General features: G+C 41.5%; 1 protein-coding gene across 20 annotated transcripts in view; it reads left to right on the forward strand.

Annotated features, from left to right (window-relative positions):
- Positions 1-16,015, forward strand: part of svila (supervillin a) — a 69,499-nt gene that overhangs the window by 17,416 nt on the left and 36,068 nt on the right. For 12 of the 20 annotated variants that reach the window (XM_034108222.2, XM_034108224.2, XM_034108225.2 and 9 more), the window contains exons 1-2: positions 9,020-9,730; positions 15,340-15,403. In XM_034108222.2, coding sequence (XP_033964113.1) covers positions 9,673-9,730; positions 15,340-15,403 — 122 coding nt within the window. In that variant the 5' untranslated portion in view covers positions 9,020-9,672. Of the gene's footprint in view, positions 1-9,019; positions 9,731-15,339; positions 15,404-16,015 lie in introns of those variants that run through there. The other 8 variants (XM_034108233.2, XM_034108231.2, XM_034108241.2 and 5 more) reach the window with 3 other exon arrangements.

Consider the following 16,015-nt stretch of genomic DNA (forward strand, 5'->3'; position numbering starts at 1 on the left):
GGAACTGCTTCGATAGTGTTTTTGAGGAGCTTTTTGATTACAGATTTGAAAACATCGTTGCTTGCTTTAAAAGTAGCACAATTCATTATGTCAAACCTTGGAAAGTATCTAGATATCCCTGCCCTAATGCCAAAGTAACTGGCAACGGAATATGTGTCGCCGTTTGATCTCTATGTCTGGACCGCTGCGTAAAAAGGATGGTTTCTGCCCCATTACTTCTTTTCTTACTTCTATAAGAATAAAACACGGTGGACGGAGATCTCTTTTTCTCCCCCTCTTCTCCCCGCTGCAGCCTAGCAGCTGATCTCAGAGCAGCTCACAGAATCAGCCCCCTGCAAAAACAGCGCTGGAAAGAGCAAATAGAGCGAAATGAGGCATGGCTAGAATGCAGGATCTTTTTGGTATTTTGGAAAAAATATATATGTATATACTTTATATAGGTATGGCCCTACAATATATTGTTCAAATATAGCATGATAGGTGTCCTTTAATGTAGATGTAGTTAGTCCTATGAGTATTATTATGATCATATTTTTTTCTAAAATAACCCCAGTTAGGCTCCACAGATTCTTTGTAAAGAATAAACACAGGTTTCTTGGCTAAGGAAACTACTTTTATCTTTCCATTGTTCTAACTGAGGTTTAGCTGATGCCAGTGGCGGTTCTACGGGGTGGCACGGGGTGGAAGCTGCCACCTCAGAAAAATGCCTTGCCACCCCAGTTGGCAGCTTTGTTTTGAAAGAAAAGTTGTGGCTCATAGGACATTTATGAGAGAAAATCTCTAATGTCCGAGTGCAAGTGAATGCAGCACAAGACGCGAGTCTTGTAACCCCTCCCCCGGTGCGAGCGTGGAAATATGATTGGCGGCGATTTCATTTGAACGGGGGACAGCACAAAACGAGAAGCATTTCGGATCCAAGTACACGGAAGGAATGAGGTATTTGCGGTCTACTATGACAGAGAAGAGCCTGTCAAGTTTCGCTGTACTCAGCATTGAATCAAAACGGATCTTGGATCTTAATCAGTTTGTGAGGCGTTTTGCTGAACAAGATGGTAATCACCGCATTCAGCTGTAATAGGCATTCCAACTTGATGCTCTTCTCATGGATGACTCGATGAGCATACAAAACTGTTAAGATGATGACCTTATGTGTTTAAATATATATCTTTTCTTTGAGGGGGTCTGCCCCCAAAAAACAGTTTCAAGTCCTGATAAAGTAAAATAAGACGGTGTGTAAAACTACACTGCCCAGCCAAAAAAAAGTAACCACTTTGATTTAACTAGGCCAGTAGGTAAAGACTTTCCACTGGATAATAACTGCAGCGATATGTTTTAGCTGAATACACGTTTTTTAACCCCAACTGATGCAGTTAGTCACTTCTTTAATGTTTGTTCTTTCTGATGTAAAGTCAAGGTTGTAACTGTTTGCAATGACGTCGTGGGGCGCTGAACTGTTCCTTTGATTCTTTTTATATATGATAGTAATTACTTGTCTTTCAAATTTGAAGGAGGGTGAGCAAGCATCTTGAGGAACATTCATCATTAACTCCTCCAAAAAATATAGTTTATTTAATAATAACACTGAATATGTGAATCATAACAGTGATTGACAGCTGATAGGAATAATATGATTGTTAATAGTATCATATTAATTTAGACAAACATCGACGAGACAGTTAATTAATGTACTTATTGCAGCAGTCTGCATAGATTTGGTACCCCCAGTGGCGTTTTTATTTGTAAAAAAGTGGTTGGGCACAAACAACGTAGATGTCTATATATAAGCTTCTGCAGTGACGTGCAGTGACGTGCAGTGAGGTTCATGGCTGGTGAGGCACTGACTCTTCAGGTTTACAAATATTATATTTTGACCTAAATAAAAATATAATATTATTTTCAAAAGCTTTTTTAGTCTGATGCTTCGATTACTTTTAAACAGACAGTTCAACAAAAGGATACCCAAAAAATGTAATTGTATCATTTAAATATTGAATTGTTCACTCTCAGTAAGATCCTATTCCACAATCAAATTGTGGTCTTACCTTGACTTGAAGATGAAGTCCATGCTATCCTTCTTGACAAAAATCTCTATTACTTTTTTGTAAAAGTCCTCCTTATCTTCTTGTAGTTTCAAAAGTCTATCATAAATTGAATCGATAGATTTATGATTAGAAAATGATAAAAGTAGGGTAGACATGTAGATATTATCCGGCTGAACAAAACGTGCATTTATCTAACAGGTACGTTTCCCACAGATCTTATTTGGAGCTATTTTCTAAAATCCTATGGAGAAATCTCATTGCTTTTTTGTTGAGGGAACCCATGTGCAGCTTACTTCCGGGTTTTAAGACTGCACCTCTCTCGTCTCCTCTTCACACACTTTTCGCGGCACACGTACTAACAGCCAATCATCTCTGAATTATGTGAGATGACGGCAGCTCAGTGCCCCTATGGTCATTATTTTTTTACTACACACATTCAATTGAAAAATACTCTGAGTGTAGTGTAGTCTGCAGTGTAGTTTTTACAGTCACCATTCACTTAGACAGTGAGAGGGAGGGGCATGATCGGGTTTTGTCCCACATTGCTCAAAACAGCTCAATAGGCACACACTGTAGACACTAATTAGAAGAACACAGACTAAAACAGCAATATACAGACAAATCAGTTTGTTTTGCATTTTTTTGTAATCATTATTTATAATACTTTCTGCTGACACTAGGTGGGGCTGCCCCTAATGACCAGTCGCCACTGGGTACCCCTGCTGGTCTAAGTCAAATTCATTCAATTATGTCTGCCACCTTATATATTTATATGTTTGGCTTTACTGATGTGCCACAATAATGTCACCTAATGTTATTCAGTTAAAATATCAATACTGTGGCTTTCCAAGTTAACCTTAATTGATATGACTGCGATTAAATCAGCATATACTTCTGCCAGGGGATGCCACCCCTGAAATTCTCCTGCCACCCTCTTGCCACCCCATGAATATTTTTCTAGATCCGCCCCTGGCTGATGCCCAGGGCCAAATGTATCTTCTGTGATAGGCCTCGAGGCACACATTGCTGGCCTTTTTGGAGCACTCCACTTGGAGTCACTGAGTCCCATACTTAAGACCTCTTGTATCGGTTTTATTTTGCTGAGATGTGTGTTTCTGGGTGTTAATACACTGTACAATTGCCAACAAAGGTCAGTTGTCTTGATGTATCTATGATGACATTTATATGAACTAAAGCTTAATGCTGCAAAGCCAACATGCCCGGTAAAAGAAATCCAACAACATTGAAAATTGAGTTTTAGCCTCCACCTTCCAACTTCCTTGGAGTGTGCATGTGAATATATGTACCTTTCATTCTCTACCGCCCCTCCTCTCCATCTTGAATTTATGGCACTGCGCTTTGGATCCCAGCGCCATTCTCTCACCAGACAAGGCAAATATATTTTCTTAGGGGACGCCATCAATTCTTTATTTCTAAGATGGCTTGGAAAGATCCCAAAGCATTCCTATGTCGAGGTGAAGCAGCCATTAAGCAATTATTTCTTATAGCAGACCTGTTTGGATACCTCTGCGCGCTAGAGGTCATTTTAAGTGCAAACATGGACTGCCTGGAAGTACTTATCTAATAATGAGTCACTGACTGGCTGCACATGTGAGCTTGTCCAGGCTGAAACGGCATCCATTCTGAATTTCTAGCTGACTGAACATCTGGGGAGATGATTGGTTGAGAGGTGTGGCTCTGTTGTTATGACATTAAACAAAACCTGCCTGGCTCTTGTTGCTGTTTAATCTCAAAGAGAGGTGCCTTTCTCCAAGTGTTATTTTACCGAAAGATCAGTCTGCTAACTTTTTTATTCTACTTCATAATTTGTATTAACAAATTATCCTTTTGAGCTGGCATGACCGCTTACATACAAGCTGAAAGTATTTGCAGTATAAAGTTCAACTGACATTTGAACCACTTTCAACTCCTTATTTGTACTGGCAGTTGTTTGTCAGTTAAAAGGCTTCTTTGCTGGAACTTATCCAATTTAAGATTATTTTATCTAATAACTACATCTTTCATCATTATGCAAATGACATGTCAATTGCGATCATGCCTTAGGCCAGTGGTTCTCAAACTTTTTCTGTCAGGCCCCCCCTTTGGAGAAAAAAACTAAGTCGGGCCCCCCCAACACAAATAGTCAGGCTCAGTGGCGGCGCCAGATATTTATTTTGGGGTGCTGTGGGGTAGCTTGACATTTCATAGAGGGTGCTCAAACATTTAGGGTTTCCCATTAATTTACCGGTCGCTACAGTGGAATTCTCTACTGCAACACTCCCCACGCAAATACACAGTGTGACAGTTACAATGAAGACTCAAGGCATATAGGTGTAAGCAGGGGTAAAGTGCTATTTTTATAGGTGGTGTGTGGACCTCACATAGGGGGGTCCGGGGGCAAGCTCCCCCGGGAAGATTTATTTTTAAATATTGAAGTTAAAAGCATCAATCTGGTGCACTTTGAGAGCAATGGATACCTCTCTCAACACCCATATGAAACAGAACTGTAAACAGATTTACTTTTTCTTTATGGATATTTTACAAATCACTCTCCTTTTTAAACTGTATTATTTTTTTACTGTCAGTATTTCATACCTGTTTTTCATGTATTATCTTATTTTTTTACAACTATAATGATCATATAAACGTGTGCCTCGGAAATAATTGTTTACATTAATGGTGACCAAAACGTTTGAGACCCACTGAGATAACTTAGACTAAAGTTAACTATCTAAACACTCAGAGAGTCCTTAACGGCCCGTCCACACAGCGGCGTGCGTTGACGCTTGCCAGCGGGCGTGTCTGACACTCGACCAACAACCAATCACATGAATCTCCCACCCCTGACACACAAGCAGCGGTTTGATTGGCTAGAGCTTGTACTGGCATATGATTCGATTGGCTGACGCTTCTGCCGAGGCGTCAAAAGTTGAACATTGCTCAACTTTTACAGCGAGCCACGCCAGCTACGCTCCACGTCGCTTCCCACGATGCAGTTCGGCTAAAAGTGACGTCACCCCATTCAAAGTGAATGGGCAGAAGCGTTGGAAGCTTCAACGCACGCCGCTGCGTGGACGGGCCGTTAGTTCACTGAGCCTCTCAGTCCGACAGGAGAGGACTCTCCTCCAGCTTGTTGTTGAAAAAACTCCTTGTATCCGTTAGCGTAGCTCGCTAGCACCAGAAGCTAACAACTACAATCTCCGGTACCGGTGCTCTCTCGCTCTCTCTCTCGCTCACGCACGCACACAAAATGGCTCGTTCCACACACACACACACAGAGCCGAGCTTTAATGAAACACAGAGGCCCAGACGTAATAGTACTGTATCATATTATTTTCGAATCAATAATTTTTCAAATTATGATTATTATTTATTTTTCTATAACCATTTTTTCTCCTGGTCTCTCGCACCCCCCCCTGCCATACCTCTGCGACCCCCACTTTGGAAACCACTGCCTTAGGCATTGATTGGCATTTTGATAGCTTGCATCTCATATCATTCAGATGAAAGATATGCTGTCAACAGCTCTCACCCTAATCAACTAAACTGCCAACAGGGCTCAAACTTGAAACTCAAGTTGAACATGCTTTAAGCAATAACACTAAAAGTGATTTTCATTGCTTCCAATTCCAGTAGGACTGACAACTTGACTCCTTTTTAATGCGCTCACTTAATTGACACTTTAAATACTATAACTGAGTTTACCTTAAACTTTGAGACATCTTCAACTATTTACAACCAGCTGCATTTCTTTCTACAAAGACTCCTTTCTTCTAAATTGTTTTGCTTTTTATAGTTGTTTTAGGGTAGAGTTTAAGTGCAACATTTCAGAGGCAGATGAGAACAAAAGCCTTGTATAAGCATTAATACATGTATGTTTTGTCATGAAAATGTCAGAACAATACTTTGAAAATCAAGTTATTGTCAATTGTCAGCTACTTCAAAACTATTGGTATTGTTATTGACTATATGGATTGCAGTTTAGTTTCCTAGAAAGACCTATTTAAATGGCTATAGTATTCCTGACACATCTGTTTCACCACTTTGTCAAGTTGGTGGCAGAAAATGGCTCCAGTATTTCATTCTCATTGAACTTTGATCCAGTTTCTGGTTTCTGAGCTGCCGTTCCTGTAACCATTTTAAGCTGTTTAATGGAATGTATGTAAATGTATACAGAAGCAAACCTAAATGAGTTCCCACACAGTTTCTAAACAAAGTAAGGGCCACTTAAGGGATACATTAGATGTAAACCTGCACCTCCTAGTTTAATTACATAATTCAAAGCAAGGCTAGCTCTTGGAGTCAACACTCAGCTGGTTTACCTCAGTTTGTTTGAATTGCGGCTTCCTGTTTGAATCTTTGTCTGTGATGTGTAGCAAAAGTAATTCCCGCTTATGTAGCACTACACAATGCTTGCACTCCTCATACCTGCTGCAGCACACCTAAAAAAGGTCTGAACGCCAACAAAAATCAATTTATTGTTAATGCATATGTGCATTTTAGCATGTAGGCTTTGTTTGAATACATGGCTCTTCTGTCGGGCCCATATTTCTGTCTACGATCCATCACAAAGATTAGAGAACAAGAGCAGTGTTGCATCATGGCAGCGACATGTAAGGTCTTGCCCATCCTTGGCAGTAAAGAGTCATCATTGCTAATAGCAGGGTAGAAACCATCAGGTGGTTTTGTAGGTCTGATGTCATCCATGTAGTAGATGAGTCAAAAAAACAAACATTACATACATACAGCCAGATGGTGGAAGGTGTAGAGGTGATGATGAAAATTCCCAAAGTGTGACCTGTGTTGGTGGTTTGCATATGATCACATTTTATGCCTTTTTTTTAAGGGTGCTTTACAGAGCATGTTGGCCTGGTTGAATGGTTACCGTATTTTGGATTATAACTTATTATAACAAATCTCATATGTAAATGATAATCGACTTTCTTTGTTTTGAAGAAACACAAAATGGTAGCAGTGAGCCGACATCATGACACTGTCTGAAGCTTTTGAACTGTCTGACAAGTAATGAGTATGCTTTACCCTTAAGCTTTGAAAAGCTTGTGTTTAAGCTGGTAGCAGCTAAGATCATTGGATGTGCCGACTGAAAGCGACTGAACCGAGACATGAAGTAGGTCTGGGAGATAATTCAATTAGATCATTTTATTGTCTTGCAGTGGAATTGTATCATGCTGAAATCATATATCAGAGCAATGATTGCAATTTGAACGAAACAAACATACTTATTTTTTCGTTTAGTGCTAGCCTCTTTAGCCCATTGCTTTCCATTTAAATGACATACATTTACAATCACCTCCAGATAAGGTGAAATAATTATCAAGAGATCTTCTTTACTTCATTAATAATATATCCCCTTATTAATCGGGACGGGTGGTGCAGTGGTCTGTGCATCTGATCATCAGATCAAGGGGGGTGCTGGGGAACTCCAGTTCAAAACCCGCTCCTGCCGCCACTGCGTCAGGCCGTTGTGTCCTTGGGCAAGACACTTCACCCGGATTTGCTCATGTGGGTATTGTCCACAGTACATGTATGATACCAATGTATACTTGTAAAAGTGCCTCGATGAATGTGTGAAGATGGACGGTGTGGCGCAGTGCGCTGTGCAATGATTATCAGATCAAGGGGTGAAACCCGCCGCTGCTGCGTCTGTAAAGCCGGTTCACCTGAACTTGCTCCTGTGGGTATTGTCCACAGTACATGGCCATTGCATGTATGATATGTGTAATGTGTATTTGTGCAGCGCTTTGAGCATCTGGAAAAGCGCTATAATAAATGTAAGGAATTATTATTATTATTAATCATCTTCTGGCAGTCTTGCAGTAAGTTTGATAAATTACAGTCTGTCATACCCCTGAAGGCTGTTGTTAAGTTTAAGTGTTGGAGGCAGCTCCCCCTCCGCCCCCAGTGTGAATTGGCATGTTTGTGATGTATGTGTGCAGACTTCACAAACATGCAGCCATGATGAGCTCATCTTAGAAACGGATCCAAACATCTCACCTCTAAAGTTTACTCACCCCAGTCAGCCAGGCTGCATTTTGACACACCTGTGATGGTGAGGCTGGACAGATTTATGTGATCTTACACATTTTATGATGTGATAAGCCTGGTCCATGAAGGTTGTTTTTTTTTTAACCGTGGCTTACATAACAAGAAGTTGGAAGAAAGGCACAGAGATCTATAAAAATCACAGCACAGAAATAGCATTCTCAGGCGTCATCTGACTGCTATTCTTGCCATTCTTTTTCACCCTACCACTCAATTGAGACACTGACTTTTGTGACTGCTTCCATCCACTAGGTCTGCTTTATGTTGATGTGCGCATATTGGCGATGACAGCCTTTGCTCTTTATGCAGCAGGAAGATAAGATACTGCTCTCTGAAAAGCAGCGCTGGGCTCTGTGCCAGCCTCTCTGCAACGCCCTCTCACTACAATGATAAGCACGTCTACTACGTCACATTGATGTATAGGTGAGATGTGTGTGTGCAGGTGCTTTTGTGTTGTTCTTGGCATTCATTTACAGCATAATCACAGTAGGAAATGAGTTTACACACACCATGACTCACAGGGAATATCCTTTAATGCGTGATTTGAGACACACAAACATTTTTGATGAGTATGGTAAAAGGGCAATTGATTGTAAGGGATGGGGGTCTATAAATCAACCTATTTGTATTGACCTTGTTCCTCCATTTAGCTGTTTTCAGAATGACCACACTGTATGGCATAATAGTAGTATTAGTATTATGTGTCTTTTGTTACTGTTTACACACTCTCTCTGCCTTTTTCTTCCTGACTTTGTTTCACTATTGCTCTCTTTCTTACCCTCTCGTTGTCCCTCCCACCTCCTCTTTCAATCTCTCTCCCTCTTTCTTTCACTCTCGCTCTGCGTGCTGTTCCTTTTATTTTCACCCTGCTGAGAGATGACTGGAATTTCTCATCTGGCTGAGAAGGGCATTTGAACTTTCTCCTCTTTCCCTGCGCACTTCATTTCCACTCTCATGCACCCTGCCTGCGCGCTCTCCTCTCTCCCCTCCTTTTTCTGAGGCTATGCACCGTTTTCTTTGGCATCCCGCTCCTGTGTGCGAGCCAAGGGAAGGCAGCGCTCTCCTGGGACACTCCTAACTATCTCCGTCCCTCTATCACACACATTCGCGTTTCCTCTTCAGGATCATTCTGAAGCATGCAGGACACTTTGCTCCTGTCTGCAGAAGGAATGGAGCCTAATTTGCTTGCACAGGCTAATGAGCTTAGCCTGTGCTGAGCAGCTTTTAGCCTGCAGGTTGTTGTGGTGGGCACTGGTTAGCCCTAGTGGTTAGTTAGAGGAACCAGAGAGGATCTCAGAAGAGGCAGAGCTGCAGCTTCACCACTTACCAGGACCAACTTCACTTGCGCAGACACTTTGGATGGGACGTCTCTATCTACTGTCTCCCCTCCTTCTCGCCTCTACCTCTCTCTGAAGCTACCTGACTCCCCTCCGTCTCCCTCTCTGACTGTCCCGGAGCACTGAACAACTGCTTTTGTTGCTGCATCACCTCTTAGGCAGCTGCGTCTCTTTTCATCTTTCTTCCCTGATTTCCTGACTGACCCTCTCCCCCTGAATTTATTGCCAACATGTACCGGAACCCGTGGATCTCGAATTACCTGACCCATGTCAAGTTTTGCAGCCAAGGTAAGAGCAGCGACTTGGGGCTCTGCAGCTCGGGGCTGAGACTTGAGGCTCAGGCTGAGAGCTTGGGGACAGGTTACTCTGGTTGTGGAGCTGGGAATCTGAGCTCCACACACAGAAGTTGGCAGGCTACAAACTGCAGACTCCCTTCCTCTCTGTCCTGCTTCCTACAGTAACAGCTGTCCTTGCACTGCAGCTGTAGCCTCCAAGGACACTACGTAGCAGAGATAAGGGACTCTAACGGTGCAGGGGGCTGTTCTTGGGAAGAAGCTATTTGTAGTCACCACAGTTACTTGCACTCAGATTAAGGGAAGTGAACTTGAGTGTATGGATATATTTTTAGGCTGTACCAGGGGGGCTGTATAACAAACCTCTAATCATATCTCACTAGAAATTGAACTAGCCAGCCAGCAAAGCAAGTAGCAAGTTGGACACCTTTTTAAAAAAAATGACCATGATTTCAAGGACTATTAATTGAACTCAATACAATGATTTTATTGAATGAATTAAATCTGCAAAGAAATAGGCATTACGTTTGATTTTGGTAAACTTTATCATTAAAGTATTATGTTGCTGAGCAATTAAAAAGCCATCTTGACAGTGTTGACTTTGGTCCGAACAGAAAGCCAGAGAAAACAGTCTGATTATATTATTCATAAGATATCCCATTATTTACACAATTCGGGGGGGGGGGGGGGGGAATATGGTTGAAAGTGTGCATAAAATATTTTACAACTTAACTATGTTTTCTAAGTTAGCAACCTTGCTAGTTGGCAGAGAACTTTCCTGATACTTCATTTATATTACATACTTGCACGTACAGAGAAATTCAAAATAACCTTTGAGGCATTAACACGTTTCTGAATTGCTAACAGTTGGCAAATATAGGAATATTTCACCAAGCCCTTTGAACCCCAAATGTGGTGAAAATGTACCAATTCATTTCTCAGTGCCATTTTCTGTTGTGACTGGTAAACAGAACCTCTGTCATACACTTGTCAGAACAAATATGTTTCAGAAAATATGATGTACTGTTGCAGTAAAAATACTTATTTACATGTTTTTAGGGTGCACAGGTCCATGTGTGTTTCTCGTCCCCATCCTTCTCTGTAATAATTTCTGAGATCTGGCCTCTTCATGCTAGAACTGTCTGGGAATCGACAACAGGTGGCTCACAGTTTGAGCAGAGTAACTGGATTTTGAGAAAGGAGTTTGTTGTATTGAAATTTGTTTAAGGGTTTAGATGTGTCAGTGTAGCTACCCTTTGCTCTGTTTCCTCACCAGAATTTGAGATGAGCATCTTGTATACTCATTGTTATTAGGGTTTATGACATCATTGGCTTATTTTCACATCTTTTTGTTGAAACTACTGTTTGTAACCCGGGCCTGAGCTCATTTCTGATTCTCCATCTGTTTTGCCATGCTTTACTTCTTAAGCCTCTGTCAGTGAGGCTTTAGGCAGGGTGTAGGCAGAGTAGGTGGCCAACTGTTGGGGGATGTTAACACCATGCACACACATGCCCATGTTTTGTGATGTAATGCAAACGGTTAAAGAGCAACACGTTTCCTTTTGGGCTCGCAGTAATCCCAGGATTTGAAGTTAATCCTGTGCCTCAATTTGGACATATGCTCAGCCCCTGATGCCTCTTTGGTTAACACACTGAGTGTTTTAATGTGACATGGATGGAGTAAGCATTGCTGATTGATTCAAATGGTGATACTCCCTTATTTAATATTGAATGTGTTTTAAGGTTTGACATGCGCCTCAGGTGAGTTGAAGTCCTATTTGCCAGAGTCGAGCATTTCTAGAGATAACTAAAGTCCCTTTTTGAACCGACAGTGTAATACAGTATTTTTCTTTCACACCTTTGATACCTTCACAGTGTGCGAAAAAGTACACGTCCCACCGTCCGGGACGTGTTATTTACAATATCGGACAAGTAGATCTTTGAATTGACTTGTCCGCCGGACAAGTGACGTTTTTCGCCCTGATTTATTGACAAATGATTGATAAATTCAGTTTACAAAAGGCAGAACTCATTCGCAAATTGTACGTGTCCGCCATTGTTCGTTTAGAAATGTAGTTTCGGTTCTGCTTGTCGATTCCTAAGGAAATGCATCTCGCCGCTTTCTGTACAGTTAACGGGGCGGGCGGAGCGGAGCGGGAAGTGTAGCACAGTGGCAGGGTTGGGAAGCAAAACTCGGTTCCGAGTAGGAACAAATAACAATTGTCCGGTCCCGGGATTAATAAGAGTTGTGAGGCCAGGAAGCGAGGCCGAGCCCCGCGGACTGCAGCTCTCTCTATGCTCCGTATCAGCTGATCGCTGCACGGTGCAGCTCAGCGTCTCTCTCTCTCTCTACACACAGCAGATCCGCTGCCCGTTTAACAGCCGCATCTTTGTCAAACTTTCTTATGTTCTTTCTCTAACACGTAATGAAGGTTATTAAGCGTTTTAGCTCATGTGTTTGTAAAAGTAAATAAATGCGTGCAAGCGTCTTTGAGTTGTAGAAAAGCGCTAAGCCTATAGGCTATACATATAATGTATTATTATTATTATTAGGTTATGTATGTCCTATGTGTTGGACATGTGTGGTTGGACTCTGTCTCACAGGCAGGTTGCAGTGTAACATCAGAGGACACTGGGCCAATTGTACATTCTCAAACTGCACCACTTAGAACTAACTAAACAATGCAAAGATTATTTTTATATAATTGTATTCAATAACAATAAGAAATTCAACAGTATGAAGTGATTTGTAAATAGGAATACAGATTAGGACTTAATGTTTTCATAAATATATTTTTCTCCCAGTTTGTCATGGGACTTATTTTTACCCTCTCAAAGAACTGGAACTGAGAACCGAAAATAACCGGAATCGAAAAGCAGAACCGGAATCGTTAAAATCCAAACGATACCCAACCCTTTGTGTGATGCAGTACAATCTTACCGCTCACTTACGTTAGCGGTGTTGTAAAAACCGTGGGAAAATGTAAAATACGATGACGAAGAAGAAGATTCCAGTGGCCCCAATTTTTGTCCATTCTGGACAAGTGAAAAATGTATTCGGACAAGTAAATTGCCAAACTCACTTGTCCATGGACAAGTACTCTCTAAAAACTTTTTCTCACACTGCTTCACATAAAAGCCTTTCCTCACTTCAGAGTCAGAATGACACTCCATTGAATCATGAAAATCATTTTATCCTCATGTTTTATCAGTGTCAAGCCGCTTTTACAGCCTCATCAACACACACGGGGCATGGTGCTGAGGAATTCCTGGCCCATTCCCTCCCGGCTATTGCAGCCATAGTGTTTCTGTAGATTACAGCCAGCATCAAAGGCTCGGGCACATCTGTGATCATTGTGGAGGTTTTTATGTCTGTGTCTGGAATGACGAATGTATGGAGGCTCTCAAGGGGGTCGTCCCTGATGGTCTTCAGTACATGCCACTAAATATAGGCTGTATGAGGTGTAAAAGGAATACAAACGGAGAACTTGATATGTTAGACACTGTACACTATGGTTAGACCTGACACTAGCCTCTGACAGCTGCCCCCGAGGGACAAACACTTTTGTTATTTTCAAACTAGCAGCTCATAACCTTTACTGTGGCATATGGATTTGTCTAAAGGAAATTCTGGTATTTTTCAACTAGGGTGTTAGCCTTAGATTTTGGAACTTTATGACTATTGGTCATGATAGGGGTTAGGGTCATTGAGATCTGCAGAAGACATAATAATTACAAATAATAACAAAAATAATTACAAACGCATCACAAAAATGGTTTGGCTCACCATCTGTGGGTATAAACCTGTCATTTTCTGCCTATTTCAGATGACATTGTCCTCCCCTCTACTATATCCACGATCTATTTTTGCAAGGGCAGCGTCAGTGTATCATGTGCTTAAAGCTATGTGATTGTTGACATTTTAAAGAAATTAAAACACGCTGGTATACTTTTCCCCCTATGACATGTCTAATTTTATAATACGGTACCATCATAATATCGATATATTTCCTGCCCCTACCTACTGTATACCAGATTGAACATTTGCTGCTTCCAGACCTTTCTCGAGCCTTGTCACTCTGCAAGCTCCAAAATTCTGAACTTGCACAATCTATTTACAACTCAGGACATATCATACAGTGTGTGTTCTAAAAAACAAAACGATACATAGCATGCCTAGGCTACATTTACAGACAAATCTAGAAAGAGATGTTACATTGAGCTGCATATGTTGTTAACACATAGGCAGTTACTCAACACTTCTTTTACTGGCTTATTTAGCCCAGCAAAGTGTGTGTTCAGGATTTATCTTGCTGTTTGTTTTGCACTTTGAAATAGTGTTGTTAACCTAATCTTTGGATCATTGTCAAAAGAAACACAAGTGGCTCATATAACCAGGATTATCATTCAAGGCTTGTAAGGAATGAGTTGTTGTGTTTTCACTCGTCATATTCCACCCAGCTGGTACAATCCAGGCACACCGCCCTCTCCAAGCAAGCCTTCCTTCTTCTCAAATGATGTTTTGCTTAAGTAGGAGGGATTCAAAGCATCAACCCAAACATCCTTCATAAAGAAGAACAGATCTGGAATGGGGGGGTTAGGGGTGTGCGTCCTCAGGGGAGAGGTTAGGGGTTAGGGGTTTGGGTGGAGCAGTAGGGGGTGTCGGGGCGGTAGGCGTCCCTGAGGTGAACTCGCATGGGGTGGAAGTGGGACCACATGTTTGTCCCAAAATAGCGCAGATCTGGCCACTCTGAGGTCCGAGGGCAGCCAAAACCACACGGTTGAGGTTTAGAGTGAATAACTGATGCAGACATTCGTTAATGGGATGTTCCACACAACTGGCATTCCTCACAGAACTGTTTATGATGCTATATACTCACTAATTCCCTTCTTTCGTGGTAATGAGGCTTTATTTCTTTGTAGGCAGGTGTTTATGTCACATGTTGAGCTTGTTTCCTGTTACTAATAGACACCAGACTTTATAGGGATAGGTTGTTTACTCTTGTACAGTATGTCTAATAGTTTAATCCAAAATAGTGTGTTTGTAAGATTTAGGGAAAGTCTGTTTTTTCTGTCTCGTCATGCTGTCCCCATCTGTATTCATGACGGTTAGAAAGTGCTGCCCAGTGACATTGATGTGCGACGCTCCTCCTGGCTTTGTCCCAGCTGCACTGCAACCTTGACGTGCGATCAGACTTTACAGCGCCTGTCTCAGTGACACACACGCAGTCACTCCTCCATCAAACCCCTTAAGATATGACCTCATGCACAGCACATATAGTGATACTTAACATGGAGACAGTCACTGTCTCCGGATGTCTGATGATTTGTCGCCATTTGTTGAGGTGGCTTTTAACTACACAGATCACTTAGTATTTGATGGGATTCAGTCAGGCAGGCAGATTATTGTTTTCCACATCACCTGATTCTCTGTGGAAGTCCACCTAATGCGTTTGTGTGCCAAGAAGCTGCAGACCGACAGTCAGGTTCACCTTGGAAATATGTGTGTCGGTTAATTAAAAGCTAAAACTGAACGTTATGCTGTTCAAGTGATTGAGCATTGGGACATAACTAAATGTTACACTCTTTTTCTTCTGTTCACAGGACTTGGGAGTGAGACCCCAATTAAAGTGAGCAACCCCAGATTGCTACAGAAGAGAGCTTTGAGGTAAGAACACCCAAAAACACCCAGGTTATACATGTATAAGTGATTTGACATCAATACGTCCTGTGAAGCCTATGTGCAGCATTTATTTAAAAAATCATTTGTTTTGGATTCTCAGGCAGTAGTAGCCTACTGAAAAATAGTTTTAAAGATGCTACAGTCAAATGACTATTTTATCTTTGAGTGAAACAATTGAAATAATCATTTAGACATGTTGGCCTTTTTTATATCCTTCTTTAGTTCTCTAGATCTAGGTTATACTACTTGTAACTTTAATGCTAAAGGAGTGGTTATTTCAGACACATTTACACTTGTTATCTGTGTTCTTTATTCTCGTGTCCAGGAGAGAAGCTTTAAAAAAGGAGACTAATTGAGTCTCTGAGAAGGTTCAAATGTGGTTACTTTAATTAAAAATATGGCGCAGTAATGTCACAAACAGAAGAATGTTCCGGCAGAAAACAGCTGTGTTCTGGCTCTGGTGAAAGAGAGCGAACCCCTCTGGTCCAGCTGTTTATATATCCTCTGCTGGCTCCTCCCTGCGGGCCGGCTCTCCACGTTTTAATGTCCGTTGTTACGTTATCAGAGGATACAGACATTGTACATTCAATATATATC

The sequence above is a fragment of the Pseudochaenichthys georgianus genome, chromosome 20, assembly GCF_902827115.2.
Source record: "Pseudochaenichthys georgianus chromosome 20, fPseGeo1.2, whole genome shotgun sequence".
In the NCBI taxonomy this organism is placed as follows: domain Eukaryota; kingdom Metazoa; phylum Chordata; class Actinopteri; order Perciformes; family Channichthyidae; genus Pseudochaenichthys; species Pseudochaenichthys georgianus.